Source organism: Somniosus microcephalus, chromosome 13 (genome assembly GCF_052327205.1).
Source record: "Somniosus microcephalus isolate GS21.2 chromosome 13, FLI_Smic_1.0, whole genome shotgun sequence".
NCBI lineage: Eukaryota > Metazoa > Chordata > Chondrichthyes > Squaliformes > Somniosidae > Somniosus > Somniosus microcephalus.
Window position 1 is genome coordinate 5,136,421 of NC_140999.1, and position 20,802 is coordinate 5,157,222.

The 20,802-nt window shown below is 49.6% G+C and overlaps 1 protein-coding gene across 1 annotated transcript in view; it reads left to right on the forward strand.

Annotated features, from left to right (window-relative positions):
* LOC147107997 (ras-related protein Rab-3A) overlaps positions 1-13,306 on the forward strand; it is a 26,447-nt gene extending 13,141 nt beyond the window's left edge. The window contains exons 2-5 of the mRNA XM_086004387.1: positions 6,330-6,557; positions 7,897-8,015; positions 10,116-10,240; positions 11,644-13,306. Coding sequence (XP_085860513.1) covers positions 6,330-6,557; positions 7,897-8,015; positions 10,116-10,240; positions 11,644-11,834 — 663 coding nt within the window. The 3' untranslated portion in view covers positions 11,835-13,306. The remainder of the gene's footprint in view (positions 1-6,329; positions 6,558-7,896; positions 8,016-10,115; positions 10,241-11,643) is intronic.
* Positions 13,307-20,802: the final 7,496 nt, after the last annotated feature.

Sequence of the window (20,802 nt, forward strand, 5' to 3'; positions counted from 1 at the left end):
CCTCCTACCACTGGGATCAGTTTTTTTTTAAATTTACTCTATCAAACCCTTCATGATTTTGAACACCTCTATCAGATCTCCTCCTTAACCTTCTCTGCTCCAAGGAGAACAACCCCAGCTTCTCCAGTCTTCCTCCTCCTTTCTTCTCTCTTCCCTTCTTCACTTACGATTTTTATCTGGGAGCCTAGAACCAGGTGTCACAGTCTCAGGGTAAGGGGTCGGCCATTTAGGACTGAGATGAGGAGGAATTTCTTCACTCAGAGGGTGGTGAACCTTTGGAATTCTCTGCCCCAGAGGGCTGTGGAGGCTCAGTCGTTGAGTATATTCAAAGCTGAGATCGATAGATTTTTGGACTCTAGGGGAATCGAGGGATATGGGGATCGGGCGGGAAGGTGGAGTTGAGGTCGAAGATCAGCCATGATCTTATTGAATGGCGGAGCAGGCTCGAGGGGCCGAATGACCCACTCCTGCTCCTATTTGTTCTTATGTTCTTAAGGTACATACAGGCGCCAATGACCAAGGAGGAAAAGAATATCTAATTTTGGTCATTCACTGTGTAGTTTTGCTGGTGAGAAGTGCCGGTGAAGGTCCGAAGCCCACGGTGCAGGGCACAGCGCCAAGATTGAGAAGAGCAGGAGCAAACCAAGCTTGGGTTTCGAAAGACGGTAGATTGTAGATGGAAGGAAAGACCGGGGGAGGGGAGGAGTTCCACAGTTTCAAGGTCCTGGGGAACAATGAGTTAGAGAGTCATGATTTCAATATAAATGGGACACAGGATATTCTTTGCTACAGTAGGACATAGCGTCAAATAGAGAGAAGGCGGGGCTTTAACCCCTGGAATTTTTAGGAACAGAACAAGGTCATTAGACCCATCCAGCTCCTTTCTGGAACATAAGAACATAAGAAACAGGAGCAGGAGTCGGCCATTCGGCCCCTCGAGCCTGCTCCGCCATTCAATAAGATCATGGCTGATCCAATCTTGGCCTCAACTCCACTTTCCCGCTCTCTCCCCGTACCCCTCGACTCCCTGTAGTTCAAAGGTCTTGTCAATCTCCACCTTGAATATATTCAGTGACTCCGCCTCCACAGCCCTCTGGGGTAGAGAATTCCAAAGATTCACGACCCTCTGAGAGAAGAAATTCCTCCTCATCTCCGTCTTAAATGGGCGACCCCTTATTCTGAAACTATGCCCCTAGTTCTAGATACCCCCACGAGGGGAAACACCCTCTCAGCATCCACCCTCACAATCCCCCTCAGAATCTTATATGTTTCAATAAGATCACCTCTCATTCTTCTAAACGCCAATGAGTATAGGCCCAGCCTGCTCAACCTTTCGTCATACGTCAACCCCTTCATCCCAGGATAAGATGATTGATTTGATTGATCTCAAACCCACCTACCCACCTTGTCACCATGTTCCTTCAATCCCTTCTCTTTGGAAATGCATCTCATGGTGCCTCGGCCCATTGACACAATCGTTGCCTGGTAAATTATTCTACAAGCTCGATTACCCTTTGACCCCAAATATTTTACCCCCTTTCTCCTAACTTCCTCATTTTTAACTAGTAACCCTCATCCATGCCTTTGTGACCTCCAGACTCGACTATTCCAACGTTCTCCGGGCTGGCCTCCCACATTCCACCCTCCGTAAACTTCAGCTCATCCAAAGCTCTGCTGCCCCGTGTCCTAACTCGTACCCAGTCCCGTTCACCCATCACCCCCTGTGCTCACTGCCCCGTGTCCTAACTCACACCCAGTCCCGTTCACCCATCACCCCCTGTGCTCACTGCCCCGTGTCCTAACTCACACCCAGTCCCATTCACCCATCACCCCCTGTGCTCACTGCCCCGTGTCCTGACTTACACCCAGTCCCGTTCACCCATCACCCCCTGTGCTCACTGCCCCGTGTCCTAACTCACACCCAGTCCCCTTCACCCATCACCCCCTGTGCTCACTGCCCCGTGTCCTAACTCACACCCAGTCCCGTTCACCCATCACCCCCTGTGCTCACTGCCCCGTGTCCTAACTCACACCCAGTCCCGTTCACCCTTCACCCCCGTGCTCACTGCCCCGTGTCCTAACTCACACCCAGTCCCGTTCACCCATCATCCCCTGTGCTCACTGCCCCGTGTCCTAACTCACACCCAGTCCCGTTCACCCATCACCCCCTGTGCTCTCTGACCCGTGTCCTAACTCACACCCAGTCCCGTTCACCCATCACCCCCTGTGCTCACTGCCCCATGTCCTAACTCACACCCAGTCCCGTTCACCCATCACCCCCTGTGCTCACTGCCCCGTGTCCTAACTCACACCCAGTCCCGTTCACCCATCACCCCCTGTGCTCTCTGACCCGTGTCCTAACTCACACCCAGTCCCATTCACCCATCACCCCCTGTGCTCGCTGACCTACATTGGCTCCTGGTCCGGCAACGCCTCGATTTTAAACGTTCTCATCCTTGTTTTCAAATCCCTCCATGGCCCTCACCCCTCCCTATCTCTGTAATCTCCTCTGGCCCCACAACCCCCTGAGATCTCTGCGCTCCTCCAGTTCTGGCCTCTGGAGCATCCCCGATTTTAATCACTCCACCATTGGCGGCCGTGCCTTCAGCTGCCTGGGCCCTAAGCTCTGGAATTCCCTCCCTAAACCTCTCTGCCTCTATTCCCCTCTCTCCTCCTTTAAGACGCTCCTTATAACCTACCTCTTTGACCTGTCCTAATAGCTCCTTTTGTGGCTCGGTGTCAAATTTTGTCTGTTAACGCTCCAGAGAAGCACCTTGGGACGTTTTACTACATTAAAGGCGCTATATAAATGCAGGTTGTTGCTGTTGTATCCTCTAAGATTTGCTCTCTGCAGTGACAATGACCCTTTGTAAGTTCAAGTCATTTCTCCCCGATTGGGATATTACAGGCCACCTGGTTTTTTGCCAGACGTTTACACTTAAACTGGCTGCTTCTGCGGAGCAGGACTGGCAGAGAGCTGCAGGCAGGGGGTAAGGTCGGCAATTCTCCCGGATTGACCCGGAGTCTCCAGTAATGAAAGATTAATCGCTGAAGGTAAGCATGCAGGTGCAGCAGGCGGTTAAGAAGGCAAATGGTATGTTGGCCTTCGTAGCGAGAGGGTTTGAGTACAGCAACAAGGATGTCTTGCTGCAGTTGTACAGGGCCTTGGTGAGACCACATCTTGAGTATTGTGTGCAGTTTTGGTCGCCTTATCTGAGGAAGGATGTTCTTGCCATGGAAGGAGTGCAGCGAAGATTCACCAGACTGATACCTGGGATGGCAGGAATGATATATGAGGAGAGATTGGATCTCATTGAAACTTATAAAATTCTAACAGGACTAGACAGACTAGATGCAGGAAGGATGTTCCCGATGGCGGGGGAGTCCAGAACCAGGGGTCACAGTCTAAGGATAAGGGGTAAGCCATTTAGGACTGAGATGAGGAGGAATTTCTTCACCCAGAGAGTGGTGAACCTGTGGAATTCTCTACCACAGAAGGCAGTTGAAGCCAATTCATTAAATATATTCAAGAAGGAGTTGGATATATTTCTTAAGGCTAAAGGGATCAAGGGATATGGGGAGAAGGCAGGGACCGGGTACTGAATTTGGATGATCAGCCATGATCTCATTGAATGGCGGAGCAGGCTCGAGGGGCTGAATGGCCTACTCCTGCTCCTATCTTCTATGTTTCTCCTGGACACTGCCGCAAGTGAACCGGGGAAATATCTGGGAGATGGGGGAGGGGTGTCAGGTGTGGCTCAGTGGGTTGCGCTCTCACTTCCGAGACAAAAGGTCGTGGGTTCAAGTCCCAACAGACAACAACTTGTATTTATATAGCGCCTTTAACACAGTAATACGTCCCACTTCAATGATGAGCGCAAAATCCAGTCTGATGCTCCTGAGGGAGTGCTGCAACGTCGGAGGTGCCGTCTTTCGGATGAGACATTAAACTGAGGCCACGTCTGCCCTCTCGGGTGGACGTAGAAAAAAGTGCCACAGTCTGTTCAGTCTTTCCTGTTAGTTATAACCTCTCCGGTCTGGTATCTTCCATGTTAATCTCTTTTGCACTTCCAGCTAGGTGTCAGCCATGGCTCAGTGGGTAGCACTCTCTCTCGCCTCTGAGTCAGAAGGTCGTGGGTTCATTGTCCCACTCCAGAGACTTGAGCACAAAAAGCTAGGCTGGCACTTCCAGTGCGGCGCTGAGGGAGTGCTGCACTGTCGGGGGTGGCGTCTTTTGGATGAGACGTTAAACCGAGGCCCCGTCTGCTCTCTCGGGTGGATGTAAAAGAACCCACGGCCACTCTTTTGAAAAAGAGCAAGGGAGTTCTTCCTGGTGTCCTGGGGCCAATATTTAATCCTTAAACAATACTTAAAAAGAACAAATTTCTACAGATTCAATAGTAGGTTTCAAAAGGGAATTGGATAAGTAGCTGAAGGAGAAAGAATTGCAGGATATGGGGAAAGAGCCGGGGAGTGGGACTAACGGGATTGCTCTTTGAACGAGCCGGCACAGACTCGATGGGCCGAATGGCCTCCTGTGCTGTACTATTCTCTGATTCTACAGAAGGCTGTTTGACTGACAGTCAAGAATCAACCAGTCAGGTATTGAAGAGTCTGTTTATTTTCCAATTGGCCGGGGGACGACGGGGAGCCACGAGGACGGACGTGTCAGGCGACCAATGGCGGGAGTGTGGGGGCGGGGCTATAAGAGGCCGGAGGTCATGTGATGAAACTGCATCCAACCAGAGTTGGTGACCCCTAATCTGTCTGGAGCTGTCTGCTAAGGATGGCTGCAGTGAGGAGAGGGGAAAATGGAAGGGAGGATCTAACTTGAGAATGTTGAGGAGTAGCAAGAAGTAGGTCAGGTGGTGTACATTATCTAGACTAGGATTCATAGAAACATAGAAGATAGGAGCAGGAGTAGGCCATTCGGCCCCTCGAGCCTGTTCCGCCATTTAATGCGATCATGGCTGATCATCCAAATTCAGTACCCTGTCCCTGCTTTGTCCCCATATCCCTTGATCCCCTTAGCCTTAAGAAATATATCTAACTCCTTCTTGAATATATTTAATGAATTGGCCTCAACTGTCTTCTGTGGTAGTGAATTCCACAGGTTCACCACTCTCTGGGTGAAGAAATTTCTCCTCATCTCAGTTCTAAATGGCTTACCCCTTATCCTTAGACTGTGACCCCTGGTTCTGGACTCCCCCGCCATCGGGAACATCCTTCCTGCATCTAGTCTGTCCAGTCCTGTTAGAATTTTATAAGTTTCAATGAGATCCCCTCTCATTCTTCTAAACTCCAGCGAATACAAGCCCAATCGACCCAATCTCTCCTCATACGTCATTCCTGCCATCCCAGGTATCAGCCTGGTGAATCTTCGCTGCACTCCCTCCTGTGCAGCACTGAGGGAGTGCCTTGTTGTAAGTGGAGCTGGAGGTCACAGAATCACAGAATCCCCACAGTGCAGATAGAGGCCATTTCGGCCCATCGAGCCTGCACCGACACATATCCCACCCACCCCACGTATTTAATCCCCTAACACTAAGGGTCAATTTGTCATAGCCAAATCAACCTAACCCGCACATCTTTGGACTGTGGGAGGAAACCGGAGCACCCGGCGGAAACCCACGCAGACACGGGGAGAATGTGCAAACTCCACACAGACAGTCGCCTGAGGCCAGATTTGAACCCGGGTCCCTGGCGCTGTGAGGCAACAGTGCTAACCACTATGCCACCATGCCCTCCCAGTGTCCTGGCCAACATTCTACCCTCAACCACCACCAGCACCAAAAAGAAAAAAGATTAACCAGCCATTCACTTGAAGTGCCGTAACCTACAGGGCTGCGGACCAAGAGCTGGAAGGTGGGATTAGGCTGGAGAGCTCTTTTTCGGCCGGCACAGACATGATGGGCCGAATGCCCTCCTTCTGTGTCGTACATTTCTATGATTCTATGTCATAAATAGCTTAGATGCTTTCAAAAGGAAACTAGATGAGTACATGAGAAAAAAGGGAATAGAAAGATATGCTGAAAGGCTGAGATGGAACAGGAGGAGACTCGTGTGGAGTCTAAACAGCAGAGACTAGGTGGGCTGAATGGCCTGTTCCTGTGCTGTATATTCGATGTAATTCTGTTTGTAGGCTCTTGCAGTGTGAAAATTGGCTCCTGCATTTGCCTCCATATCTACCGTTGGTGTACATCAAGGTAATTCACTGCGAGTGAGGCATTTTGGGATGATTCTGAAAGATGTGAGAAGGTGCGAGATAAATCCAAATTGTTTTGTTAGCTTTTTCCTGTGGTCAATGAGAATAATTTCGCTTTGCGCAGATGGCTTCGGCTACAGACCCACGCTTCGGACAGAAGGAATCCTCAGATCAAAACTTCGATTACATGTTCAAGATCCTGATCATTGGGAACAGCAGTGTCGGGAAAACCTCGTTCCTGTTCCGATACGCCGATGATTCCTTCACCCCCGCATTTGTCAGCACTGTCGGGATCGACTTCAAAGTGAAGACTATTTACAGGAATGAAAAGAGGATCAAGCTACAGATCTGGGTAAGAGATGATGGCTATGTCCGTGGTTCCATTGTTAATTTGCTTGCCCCAGCTCACGGCGATGGGATGGGTGATTTATCTGCCTGCTGGCTGTGAGGGTCCTACGTGAAATTAATTCAGGGTGGTCTCATCTTGGTTTGAAGCTGGCACTAAATTGTCAGCGCCCCTCAGAGAGGCCACCAGACGATGGCGATGAGGTTGAGATGCATTGTTGGGGCAGCGCAGCAGGAACCTTTACGTCGAGCCATGCCCCACCTGTCCTAGACATAGATAACGCTGACACGGCGTGATCAAGAATTGGCAAAGTATTTCATTCCCCAGGCGCACTGGACGAGAAGGCAGCTACTGACTGGTTCCACAGCTGGCTTTTGGCTCACGGTTACGAGATGTTCGAGCAGTCCAAGATATCACGACAGGTGCTGCGGTGTTTGGTCTCCGTATGGGGCAGCTGGCTGGGGGAGGAGGGGGAGGGAGGGTTCCTCCCGACAGCTCAGGTGTGTTTGAGGAATTACAAAAGCATCAAAGTCCTCCATGGCCTCGCCCCCCCGCCCCTCCCTATCTCTGTAATCTCCTCCAACCCAACAATCCACCGAGATCTCTGCACTCCTCCAATTCTGGGCTTGCTCATCCCCCAATTTTAATCGCTCCACCATTGGCGGCCGTGCCTTCAGCTGCCTGGGCCCTAAGCTCTGGAATTCCCTCCTTAAACCTCTCCGCCTCTCTCTCCTCCTTTAAGACGCTCCGAAACTCTGCTGCCCCATGTCCTAACTCGCACCAAGTCTCGTTCACCCATCACCCCCTGTGCTCGCTGACCTACATTGGCTCCCAGTCCGGCATCACCTCGATTTTAAAATTCTCATCCTTGTTTTCAAATCCCTCCATGGCCTCGACCCCTCCCTATCTCTGTAACCTCCTCCAACCCGACAACCCTCCAAGATCTCTGCGCTCCTCCAATTCTGGGCTTGCTCATCCCCCAATTTCATCGCTCCACCATTGGCGGCCGTGCCTTCAGCTGCCTGGGCCCCGAGCTCTGGAATTCCCTCCCTAAACCTCTCCGCCTCACTCTCCTCCTTTAAGACGCTCCTTAGAGCCTACTTCTTTGACCAAGCCTGTCCTAATGTCTCCTTCTTTGGCTCGGTGAATTTTTGTTTGATAATCGCACCTGTAAAGTACTTTGGGATGTTTTACTACGTTAAAGGCGCTATATAAATGCACATTGTTGCTGTTGTTCAAAAACCAAGTAACGTTTACTGAGGTATGGAGATATAACTCACCCCACATAATCTCTTTCATTGCGGTGTAGAGTTTAATGAATGTTCTTCCCTTGTGCTTATTGCAGGACACGGCTGGCCAGGAGCGGTATAGGACCATCACCACAGCTTACTACCGTGGTGCCATGGGCTTTATCCTGATGTATGACATTACTAACGAAGAATCCTTCAACGCTGTCCAGGACTGGTAGGTAATCCACGGGTGCCTAGCAGGAAAGAGCTGTAAATCATGGAATGATACAGCACAGGAGGAGGCCATTCGGCCCATCGTGCCTGTGCCGGCTCTTTGTTCGAGCTCTCCAATTAGTCCCACTCCCCCTGCTCTTTCCCCAGAGCCCTGCAAATTTTCCCCTTCAAGTATTTCTCCAATTCCCTTTTGAAAGTTACTATTGAATCTGCTTCTGCTGCCCTTTCAGGCAGCGCATTCCAGATCACAACAACTTGCTGCGGAAAAACATTCTCCTCATCTCCCCTCTGGTTCTTTTCCAATTCCCTTCAATCTGTGTCCTCTGGTTACCGACCCTCCTGCCACTGGAAACAGTTTCTCCTTATTTACTCCATCAAAACCCTTTATGATTTTGAACACCTCTGTTAAATCTCCTCTTACGGACGAATATGGGTGAAGGATTGCGAATCCCTCCTGGATGCTTAATCACGGGAAGGATGTGAGCTCCCTGGAGAGGCACAGAGTGATTCCGGATATCAGGGGTTTCAGTTCCGAGGAAATGTTAAGGAAGTCAGGCTTGCTTTCTTTGGCCAAGAGGAGACTTCGAGGGGACCGGATTGAATTATTTCAAGCTCAACGAAGGGAATTGACCAAAGTTGATCCAGATAAGTTGTCCCCTGCGAGGAAGGGGTTAAATCCCAGGGGACATAAGTTTAAACATAACGTCGCAGTAAGGAGTGAACTCATCAAACCAGTGATAGAGCTGTGAAATTGCCAGGGAAGGATATTGAAGCGGGCATTGACATTATAAATAGGGTCAAGAGACAATTACATGTGTTTCTGGAGAGAGAGAGGGGATGAGGGATGTGGTGGGTGGGTGGGGTTGAGGGATATGGTGGGTGGGTGGGGATGAGGGATATGGGTGGGTGGGTGGGTGGGGTTGAGGGATATGGTGGGTGGGTGGGGTTGAGGGATGTGGTGGGTGGGTGGGGTTGAGGGATGTGGGTGGGTGGGGTTGAGGGATGTGGTGGGTGGGTGGGGTTGAGGGATGTGGGTGGGTGGGGATGAGGGATATGGAGGGTGGGTGGGGTTGAGGGATGTGGTGGGTGGGTGGGGTTGAGGGATATGGAGGGTTGGTGGGGTTGAGGGATATCGTGGGTGGTCTAGAGCAGGACAACTTGTGTTGGCAGTCGGGAACCTGTTATAGGGGAGTGAAAGAAGAATAGGTTTTGCTTAAAGTGGAAGCTTATTCTACAGAATTGTCCCATAAGCCCCAACTATTGTGCAGATCGAGATGTGCACAGGTCTCTCAGTCACTTATTGTCCTCCAGCGGAAACCATTTTGTGTCAAACTCTCCCTCAAGTGAGGCAGTGAGTCGAGGAAGTGCACTGTGGGCTGCATCCTCTTCCACAATGTCACTGGACCACGTTTCGTTTGCTAGATCAAGGCCGGTGCGCACAAAATGTCTGCTCCTATGCTGTTTCCATGGTAACATGGCGTGACTCAGAGACACCAGTGAAAGAAAGAAAGACTTACATTTACAGAGCTCCTTTCAAAATCTCAGGACATCCCAAAGTGCTTTACAGCCAATGAAGTACTTGTTGAAGTGCAGTCACTGTTGTAATGTAGCAAACGCGGCAGCCAAGTTGCGCACAGCAAGCTCCCACAAACAGCAGTGAGGTGATGACCAGATCATCTGTTTTAGCGAAGTTGGTTGAGGGATAAATATTGGCCAGGACACCGGGGAGAACTGTCAGAGGTGCTGTCTTTCGGGTGAGATGTTAAACCGAGGCCCCGTCTGCCCTCTCAGGTGGATGTAAAAGATCCCACGGCCACTATTTCGAAGAAGAGCAGGGGGGAGTTCTCCCCGGTGTCCTGGAGCCAATATTTATCCTTCAACCAACATCACTAAAACAGAATATTTGGTCATTATGGCAGTGCTGTTTGTGGGAGCCCCTTGGTAACCATCCTGTGACTGACCATCTTCTCACTGCTGTTGGCGAAGTTGCTAACCGCGTACGGTCTTTCCGCTTGTGTAATGAAGGAACCTTCCCATGGAAACTGTTTGCTATTTTCATTCCTCAAGTATGTTTAAATGCATTGTTCTCTGTTCCTCACAGGTCAACCCAAATTAAGACCTACTCGTGGGACAATGCCCAGGTCTTGCTGGTTGGAAACAAGTGCGACATGGAAGATGAGCGTGTGGTGTTAGCAGAGGGAGGGAAGCAGTTGGCCGATCATCTAGGTAAAGTCACCAGTAGAAGTCTAACGCCATTGTATTGTTACTGTATAAAAAAGACAGACTTGCATTTATATAGCGCCTTTCACGACCGCCAGACATCTCAAAGCGCTTTACAGCCAATGAAGTACTTTTTGAAGTGTAGTCACTGTTGTAATGTGGGACACACGGCAGCCAATTTATAAACAGTAAGCTCCCACAAACAGCAATGTGATAATGGCCAAATAATCTGTTTTTGTTATGTTGGTTGAGGGATAAATATTGGCCCCAGTCCACCGGGGAGAACTCCCCTGCTCTTCTTTGAAATAGTGCAACGGGGTTTTTTACGCCCACCTGAGAGAACAGGCGAGGGCTCGGTTTAACATCTCATCTGAAAAACGGCACCTCTGACAGTGCAGCACTCCCTCAGCACTGCACTAGAGTGTCAGCCTGGACTTATGTGCACAATCCCTGGAGTGGGACTTGAACCCACAACCTTCTGACTCAGGCGAGTGTGCTACCCACTGAGCCACTGCTGACGTTCTGGTCAGATCCCACTGCCAACAACTACAACAACTTGCAATTATATAGCACCTTTAACGCCCAAACCCGGGACCTCTTCCACCTAGAAGGACAAGGGCAGCAGGCGCTCGGGAACATCACCACCTCCAAGTTCCTCCAAGTCACACACCATCCTGACTTAGAAATACATTGATCATTCCTTCATCATCGCTGGGTCAAAATCCTGGAACTCCCTCCCCAACACCACTGTGGGAGCACCTTCACCACACAGACTGCAGCGGTTCAAGAAGGCGGCTCACCACCACCTGCTCGAGGGCAAGTAGGGATGGGCAATAAATGCTGGCATTGCCAGTGACGCCCACATCCCATAAACGAATATAGAAAAACATCCCAAGGAGCTTCACAGGAGCGTTCTCAAACAAAATTTGACACCGAGCCATATAAGGAGGTATTAAGAAAGGTGACCAAAAGCTTGGTCAAAGAGGTCGTTTTTAAGGAGCAGAGAGAGAAGAGAGAGAGGCGGAGAGGTTTAGGGAGGGAATTCCAGAGCTCGGGGCCCAGGCAGCTGAAGGCACGGCCGCCAATGGTTGAGCGATGAAAATCGGGGATGCGCAAGAGGCCAGAATTGGAGGAGCGCAGAGATCTCGGGGGGGGGGGGGGTGGGTGGGGTGGTTGTAGGGATGGAGGAGGTTACAGAGATAGGGCGGGGCGAGGGCCATGGAGGGATTTGTAAACAAGGATGAAATTTTTTAACTCGAGGCGTTAAGGACCGGGAGCCAATGTAGGTCAGCGAGCACAGGGGTGATGGGTGAACGGGACTTGGTGCGAGTTAAGATTCCTTCTTTCCTTCCCTTTCCTAATTTCTTTCTTTCTAGACTGAAACGATTGCTGCCTTTTTTTGCTCGCAGGGTTTGAGTTTTTCGAAGCCAGCGCAAAGGACAACATCAACGTCAAACAAACGTTTGAGCGGCTGGTGGACATCATCTGTGAAAAGATGTCGGAGAGCCTAGACGCAGCAGACCCTGCAGTGACTGGGGCGAAGCAAGGTACACAGCTGAACGAGCAGCCCGCCCCACCGCACCAGGACTGTGGCTGCTAAATACCCCCCAGCAAACAATCCCAACACCTCCTTTATTTTATTTCTCTCTCTCTCTCTCCACCTTGTCCTGCCCCCTTCCCTCCACCTTTAAAAACAAAAGAAGGCGCATGCAGGCACCCAAATGGACAAAAACATACAGGCCCGAGAATACTTTACGACAAAATTCAGAACCAGAACCAGCGCACAGAGCAGGGTGTGCCGTGTGGTCGGCCCGCACAGGTGTACGGAGTGTGTAAAACTCACAGTCTATTGTCTCATTGCTCGTTACCCCCTCCCGGCCCCCAGTTGTAGCAACAGTGAATTATGGCATCCTTGACGATCATGAATTGGTTTACCAGGGGTTGGTTAGAAAGCCTCCCTGGGCCTTCGTTCCCTGACACCTTTCTACCTGAGGAGGGAGCTTTAGTATTTTTGCAATGTATATTTATTCTTGAGGTTTTTTTCTGTGAATTATTCTCATCCGAGAAAATTAGTCTTGTGCCATCTCTGTACACCTAGAAACTGTGTCTGACTGTGTGTGTCTGTGTCTCGCGCACACATTCTTACGCTTTTTATTTTTCTATCATTCTCTCAAACTTTTCTCCTCCACTGAAGTGTACACACGCGCTCACACTCACACAGACACTGCACACACTCACACAGACACTGCACACACTCACACAGACACTGCACACACTCACAGACACTGCACACACTCACAGACACTGCGCACACTCACAGACACTGCGCACACTCACAGACACTGCGCACACTCACACACGCGCACACAGACACTGCACACACTCACACAGACACTGCACACACTCACAGACACTGCACACACTCACAGACACTGCACACACTCACACAGACACTGCACACACTCACACAGACACTGCGCACACTCACAGACACTGCACACACTCACATAGACACTGCACACACTCACAGACACTGCACACACTCACAGACACTGCATACACTCACACAGACACTGCACACACTCACAGACACTGCACACACTCACAGACACTGCACACACTCACAGACACTGCACACACTCACAGACACTGCACACACTCACACAGACTCACAGACACTGCACACACTCACAGACACTGCACACACTCACAGACACTGCACACACTCACAGACACTGCACACACTCACACACTGCACACACTCACAGACACTGCACACACTCACAGACACTGCACACACTCACAGACACTGCACACACTCACACAGACACTGCACACACTCACACAGACACTGCACACACTCACACAGACACTGCACACACTCACAGACACTGCACACACTCACAGACACTGCACACACTCACACAGACACTGCACACACTCACAGACACTGCACACACTCACAGACACTGCACACACACACAGACACTGCACACACACACTGCACACACTCACAGACACTGACACACACTGCACACACAAAACCACAATAATATTCTGACTTTCCGCTCTTGATGCAGGGTCTGTGAGGAGGTGACGGGTTCTGCATTGTGTAGACTATGCAGTGAATTCCCGGGCCTTCGTCTGACTGTGGTTTGTTCTGATAGATCCCTCGGTTCACGTGCACTATGACTGTTATTTATTGCATTAGCCAGCCTGAAAGGATGTGACCTTTCACCCTTACCAGCCAATGCCACACAGGATATCCCTTTTTGAATCTGCCAGGGGCCTTCCTGTGCACATTCTAAAAGGGCTGTTTAAAAAAAGCAAACCAAGCACTGGGGGTCATTTCTCGAGGGATCGAATTGAAAAGCAGAGAAATTATGTTAAACTTGTATCGAACCTTGGTTAGACCGCACTCGGAGCACTGTGCACAGATCTGGTCTCCATATTACAAAAAGGATATGGAGGCACTGGAGAAGATTCAACAGGCTGGGGCTCTTTCCTCTAGAATGGAGAAGGCTGAGGGGTGACCTGATAGAGGCCTTTAAAATTATGAAAGGGTTTCGATAGGGTAGACGTAGAGAAGATGTTTCCACTTGTGGGGGAGACCAGAACTAGGGGCCATCAATATAAGACAGTCACTAATAAATCCAATAGGGAATTCAGGAGAAACTTCTTTACCCAGAGAGTGGTGAGAATGTGGAACTCGCTCCCACAGGGAGTGGTTGAGGCGAATAGCAGAGATGGATTTAAGGGGAAGCTGGATAAACACACGAGGGAGAAAGGACTAGAAGGATATGTTGATGGGGTGAGATGAAGAGGGGTGGGAGGAGGCTGGTGTGGAGCATGAACACCAGCACGGAGCAGTTGGGCCGAATGGCCTGTTTCTGTGCTGTAAGTTCTATGTAATTCTATGTAACTGACCAGCCCCCCCCGGGTATAAATCTCTTCCTGAAGTAACGTTCTTCTATCCCATACACCTGAAGGTCATCTGCCATCCTGTTGCCTTTTGTGACTATTTAATAATTGATTCTCAGGCTGTCGGTGTTGCTGGCAGGGTCGGCATTTAGTGCCCATCCCATAGTTGCCCTGGATACAGTGGAATGGCTTTCTGGGCCCTTTCAGATCTATTCCCAGGATAGTTTGAGAATTTGAATTCAGTTTGGAAATAATCTGGAAACAAAAAGCTGGGATCAGTGAGAGCGACCATGAAGCTGTCGGATTGTCGTTAACACCCAACCGGTTCACTAATGTCCTTCAGGGAAGGAAACCTGCCGTCCTTACCCGGTCTGAGCCTACAGGTGACTCCAGTCTCCACACCCAACGTGGTTCACTCTTAACTTCCCTCTGAAGTGACCCAGCAAACCCCTCAGTTGTATCAAGCTGCTCGCTCCCTAACAGCAATGTGGAAGTATGGACTGCAGCGGTTCAAGAAGGCGGCCCACCACCACCATCCTCTCAGGGCAACTCGGGATGGGCGATAAACGCCGGCCTTGCCAGTGACGCCCACATCCCGAGAATGAGTACTAAATTTTTAATACTGATTAGCAGAGAGAGTGAGTGAGCGATCACTGCATACTGGATGGGAGAAAAGTTCGTTAGCGTCCCATTCTATTAAGGGCCTCAGGTCACTCAGAACAAAACAACAATTCATAGAAACAGTCCCAGTTCACCGGACATCCCCCATCAGAGGAACAACAAGAGGACCATTTATAAGAATCATAGAATCACAGAAAGTTACGGCACAGAAGGAGGCCATTCAGCCCATCGTGTCCGTGCCGGCCGACAAAGAGCTCTCCAGCCTAATCCCACTTTCCAGCTCTTGGTCCATAGCCCTGTGGGTTACGGCACTTCGAGTGCATATCCAAGTACTTTTTAAATGTGATGAGGGTTTCTGCCTCTCCCACGCTTTCAGGCAGTGAGTTCCAGACCCCCACCACCCTCTGGGTGAAAAAAGTTCACCTCAACTCCCCTCTAATCCTTCTACCAATTACTTCAAATCTATGCCCCTTATGTTTAAAGTGAAACCTGTAATGCCTCACCGTGAACTCCCCCGTCCAATAACGAGAGAAAGAAACATTGGCTGGTAAAGTGGCGTAAGATGTTAATTATTTTCATATATTTAAGAATAAGTTATGAATGAATGTTTGAATGAATATAATTATGTAGGGTAGTGGTTATATTATTGGACGAGCAATCTAATCCATCTCCACCAATGTAGCAATTACTTTCAGTTTGCTCCGCACTGTGATCCTGTCTAATGCTACATGTACCCCTCTGTCTACACTGCTGTGGTTTAGGGTCTTAAGATCTGGCAACAGGCCTGATAATGTGCTAGATGTTTGTGCTCGGAGTGGGTCATGCTTGCTCTGACTCTGTAGGTTGTGTGCAAAGTTTGTGTTGTTCAGCAGTCAACAATCTCCCTAGCTGGCAACCATCTTGGATATTTAAATCTTCAACTCCTTGCCCCCCCCCCCCCCCTCCCAGGTTTTATTTTTCTCCTGTTGTCTGGTGAGTGGCACAGCCAGAGGCGGCCACTGGGGGAGGTCACCCTAGTGGCCATTCTTCATGCGTAGACGGTGAGTGTTGGGAAGACATCCAACCACAGGCGACTTCACAGCCCGTCACACCCTCGCCCATAATCCCCAGGCCTGCTCCTTCTAACAGAAGTTACTGGGTGGCGATCCAGCGGGCTGAATGTTTTTCTCCTCATAGCTTGGGGTGGTGAGGCCAGTTTTAGCACTACCACCCCTCCCCCCGGCCCCCACCCTACCCGACCCCACCCCATCTCACCCTCACCCCCACCCTACCCCATATCACCCTCGTCCTCACTTCCACCCCCCCTCACCCCACCCTACCCAACTCCCCCCCACCCTCCCCCCATATCACCCTCACCCCCACCCTCCCCCCATATCACCCTCACCCCCACCCTACCCCCATATCACCCTCACCCCCACCCTACCCCCATATCACCCTCACCCCCACCCTACCCCATATCACCCTCGTCCTCACTTCCACCCCCCCTCACCCCACCCTACCCAACTCCATCCCCCCCTCCCCCCCACCCTACCCCCATATCACCCTCACCCCCACCCTACCCCCATATCACCCTCACCCCCACCCTACCCCCATATCACCCTCACCCTCACTTCCACCCCCCTCACCCACACCCTACCTAACTCCATATCACCCTCACCTCCACCACCCCCCCCCCTCACCCCACCCCCATCTCATCCTCACTCAGATTGTCGTTAAAAACCCAACCGGTTCACCAATGCCCCCTTTAGAGAAGGAAACCTGCCGTCCTTACCCGGCCTGAACCGCTGTGTCTCCGGCCCCACCCAACGTGGGTGACTCTTAACCTGCCCTCGGTTGGATCAGTTCAAGAAGGCGGCAGCTCACCACCACCTTCTCGGGGCAACTAGGGGGACGGGCAATCAATGCCGGCCTTGCCAGCGACGCCCACAATCCCGAGCATGAATTTAAAAAAAAAAAAATGAGGTCATGAATCTCTCAGCCCGTCGTTCCGCTAAAGCGAAATCAAACTTCATCTGTGAGGCTGCATCTCCATGAAGTTGGGGTCTGAGGCGATGGTCCATGGTTGATTTTATATTCTTCTGAAAAGATGACCACGTCCCAGTTTTTATTTTTGGGGAGGGGATTGCAGTGGAGGCGGGAGGAAGGTATGTAGCATGCCACACCTTGCAAAAAAAAATAGGAAAAATAGGAAAAAAAAACTCTCTATGTAAGGTCTTCCTTATTGTATATAAGTGTAAATAGGCAGAGTATTGGTCAGCGTGCGCTTGTATCGTGCAGTTAGCGTGTTAATGTCCTCAGCAACACTTTGCACCGTTCCATCAGCCTTGGTGACGGCTTTCTCTTTTAAAGCACTAAGCGAACCTCTCTGTACAATTCTTTTTCTTAAACAGAAAAAAAAAACAACTTTATTGAAAAGCAATATAGAAATTTTGAAATGGGCTTTATGTAAAGTGTGTGCGTGCGTGTTTAAAAACAAAGAGATCCAACGAACCCCTATCTTCGCTTTCTGTTCCTTGCTCAGTATGGATAAGATTTGTGTTGTTGCTTCTGCGTCTAGCAGTTTCTCACTGTTAGGAGACTTCCACAGTTTTGTCTTCATTTTAAAACTTTATTTCATTTATTAAAACTTTCCCAGGAGAAAATCATAATTGCTGAAGGTGCGTGCAAAGGAAGGATGGGGATCCAGGCCTGGTTGCTATGGTATAGCAAACAAGAGGCCTGGTTGCTATGGTACAGGATATGGAGACCATAGTTGCTAGAGTTTAGGATAGGAGGAGCTTGGTTGCTATGGTATGTGATGTGAAGGTCTAGTTGCTATGCACTGGGATATGGAGAGAAGTGTGAGTGATAGGTGAGGAGCCTCGTTACTTCACGTTGAAATATCCTTTCACCTTTCTAATTTGAATTTCCGTTCCGCTCAAGCAATTGGAATAAAGGTCTTTCTCTCAGATCACTATAAAATAATTTTTGTTTACTCTTGATTTCTGCCCTGAGAGTGTTTGATGGGACAGTGTAGAGGGAGCTTTACTCTGTATCTAACCCATGCTGTACCTGCCCTGGGCGTGTTTGATGGGGACAGTGTAGAGGGAGCTTTACTCTGTATCTAACCTGTGCTGTAACTGCCCTGGGAGTGTTTGATGGGACAGTGTAGAGGAAGCTTTACTCTGTATCTAACCCGTGCTGTACCTGCCCTGGGAGTGTTTGATGGGACAGTGTAGAGGGAGCTTTACTCTGTATCTAACCCGTGCTGTACCTGCCCTGGGAGTGTTTGATGGGACAGTGTAGAGGGAGCTTTACTCTGTATCTAACCCGTGCTGTACCTGTCCTGGGAGTGTTTGATGGGACAGTGCAGAGGGAGCTTTACTCTGTATCTAACCTGTGCTGTACCTGCCCTGGGAGTGTTTGATGGGACAGTGTAGAGGGAGCTTTACTCTGTACCTAACCCGTGCTGTACCTGCCCTGGGAGTGTTTGATGGGACAGTGTAGAGGGAGCTTTACTCTGTATCTAACCCGTGCTGTACCTGCCCCGGGAGTGTTTGATGGGGCAGTGTAGAGGGAGCTTTACTCTGTATCTAACCCGTGCTGTACCTACCCTGGGAGTGTTTGATGGGGACAGTGTAGAGGGAGCTTTACTCTGTATCTAACCCGTGCTGTACCTGCCCTGGGAGTGTTTGATGGGACAGTGTAGAGGGAGCTTTACTCTGTATCTAACCCGTGCTGTACCTGCCCCAGGAGTGTTTGATGGGACAGTGTAGAGGGAGCTTTACTCTGTATCTAACCCGTGCTGTACCTGCCCTGGGAGTGTTTGATGGGACAGTGTAGAGGGAGCTTTACTCTGTATCTAACCCGTGCTGTACCTGCCCCAGGAGTGTTTGATGGGACAGTGTAGAGGGAGCTTTACTCTGTATCTAACCCGTGCTGTACCTGCCCTGGGAGTGTTTGATGGGACAGCGTAGAGGGAGCTTTACTCTGTATCTAACCCGTGCTGTACCTGCCCCGGGAGTGTTTGATGGGACAGTGTAGAGGGAGCTTTACTCTGTATCTAACCCGTGCTGTACCTGCCCCGGGAGTGTTTGATGGGGCAGTGTAGAGGGAGCTTTACTCTGTATCTAACCCGTGCTGTACCTACCCTGGGACTGTTTGATGGGACAGTGTAGAGGGAGCTTTACTCTGTATCTAACCCGTGCTGTACCTGACATACATGGGCTGTCCACTCACAGGACTAGCAGCCCTCTCCTTGGTGGTGAACACTGAAAACTTAATGTCTCGATATTCATCATTTGAATATTTAAAATACTGATAGATATGATGAGCACTAGTTGTGTGTTTGGCACTGATGCCCATCGCTGTAACCTGAGTTAAGCTCTATTGGCGCAGCGAGTCTGACCCTCGTTCTTTTGAACTTCTGCCTTCGTGAATGTGATTCAAATCTATTTTGGACACATGAGAAACCTTCTTGCCATCTCTGCCTGGCTGGGTTTTTGATGGCACATGGGCTTTGTACCTGCGCCTGTAAATTTAATTCCAAGAATTCATCGCTGCAGTGCAACCCAGTGACATCACATTATGGGGGTCGGTGGTGATGTACCCCCAGATTACAACATTTGGTTGAGGAGTAACTTGGTGGTGACAATGTACCATATTACAAGAGTCCTATATATTATTATCAGGGTCTAATTCCCCCCCCACCCCCCAACCCCTTTGAGTTTTAAGCTTTAAAGGGACTGATTTGAGGAAGAAACGTGTCAGTTAGACAAAGGGGATCACGCACTACACGGGATGTGGTGGTTCCTGTGCAGCTGGGGAGGTGAGCAGTCTTGGTGGAATAGCAGAGACGTGAGGATGGATAAATGTTCTGGAGTTTTCTTTGATTCCCTTTAGGGATCGGGCAGCGTTTATACGGAACTTTCCCTCAGAAGATTAAATGGGTGAGTAGAGTCCATGATTGGGTAGAGTGCCCATGGGCAGTGGAAGATGCAGGGGCTGGATGTCCTATTCTTGTTCTGTGCTTTATATTCTAAGCCAAGGGTGCAATTAATTTTTGTGGAACCCGCCAACATAATATCATGAAGCCCGCCCATGAATGAGGGCAGTGGCTGTGGGAGGAAGTCCCATTGATACGTTTAAAACATAAAGCAAAAGGATAAAAGAGATTAATAAATGTGTCGACGGCTTTTTATAACGTTCAGGGCCATATGAGCTCTCTGGAATGTTTGGCGGGGGAGGGTGCATCGTGGGTGCTCAAGGTTTGGGCCTGTTGTCTTGGTAACACGGAAGGGATTCTCAGTTTCTTTCCCACTTGACCCGGGGGAGCGCTCGGGATCCTGGACCCGGGCGGAGTAGAAATTCGTTCTATCTGCCGACACGCTCCCAAAAAAAGACTTCCTGAAAACAAGTGCAATCCCGATCAGGAATACATAAATAGACAAATTTAAAACTCTCGACCCAGATATGTCTGGTTGCGACTGTCCCTCGCTCAATAACCAAATGGGTTTTTTTTTCAATTCATTTTTTTCTGTTCAGTAAAGCACAAAGCTGTTGAAGTCTGTAGATCGTCTCCCTGCTTGGCCTTGGTTTGTGAAATAATGTAGTTCTCAAAATATGGAGTTTCCGTGGTGTTGGTTAATATCAAAGATTTCTTTCAACAACAAAAAAAAACACCAAAAAAAAAGATATTTAAAAAGAAAAGTGTCAAAAAAACTAGGCTGTGAATGATTCTCAGTTTATGTATTAAAGAATTCTGTTGTGTAAAATATTAAAAATCCACTAAAATTACCATAAACCAAAGTGTCTGTCTTGTATTGGCGAAAGGATGTCGGCCATTTTGAGGATAAGAGGTAAGCCATTTAGGACTGAGATGAGGAGGAATTTCTTCACCCAGAGAGTGGTGAACCTGTGGAATTCTCTACCACAGAAGGCAGTCGAGGCCAATTCATTAAATATATTCAAGAAGGAGTTGGATATATTTCTTGAGGCTAAAGGGATCAAGGGATATGGGGAGAAAGCAGGGACAGGGTATTGAGTTT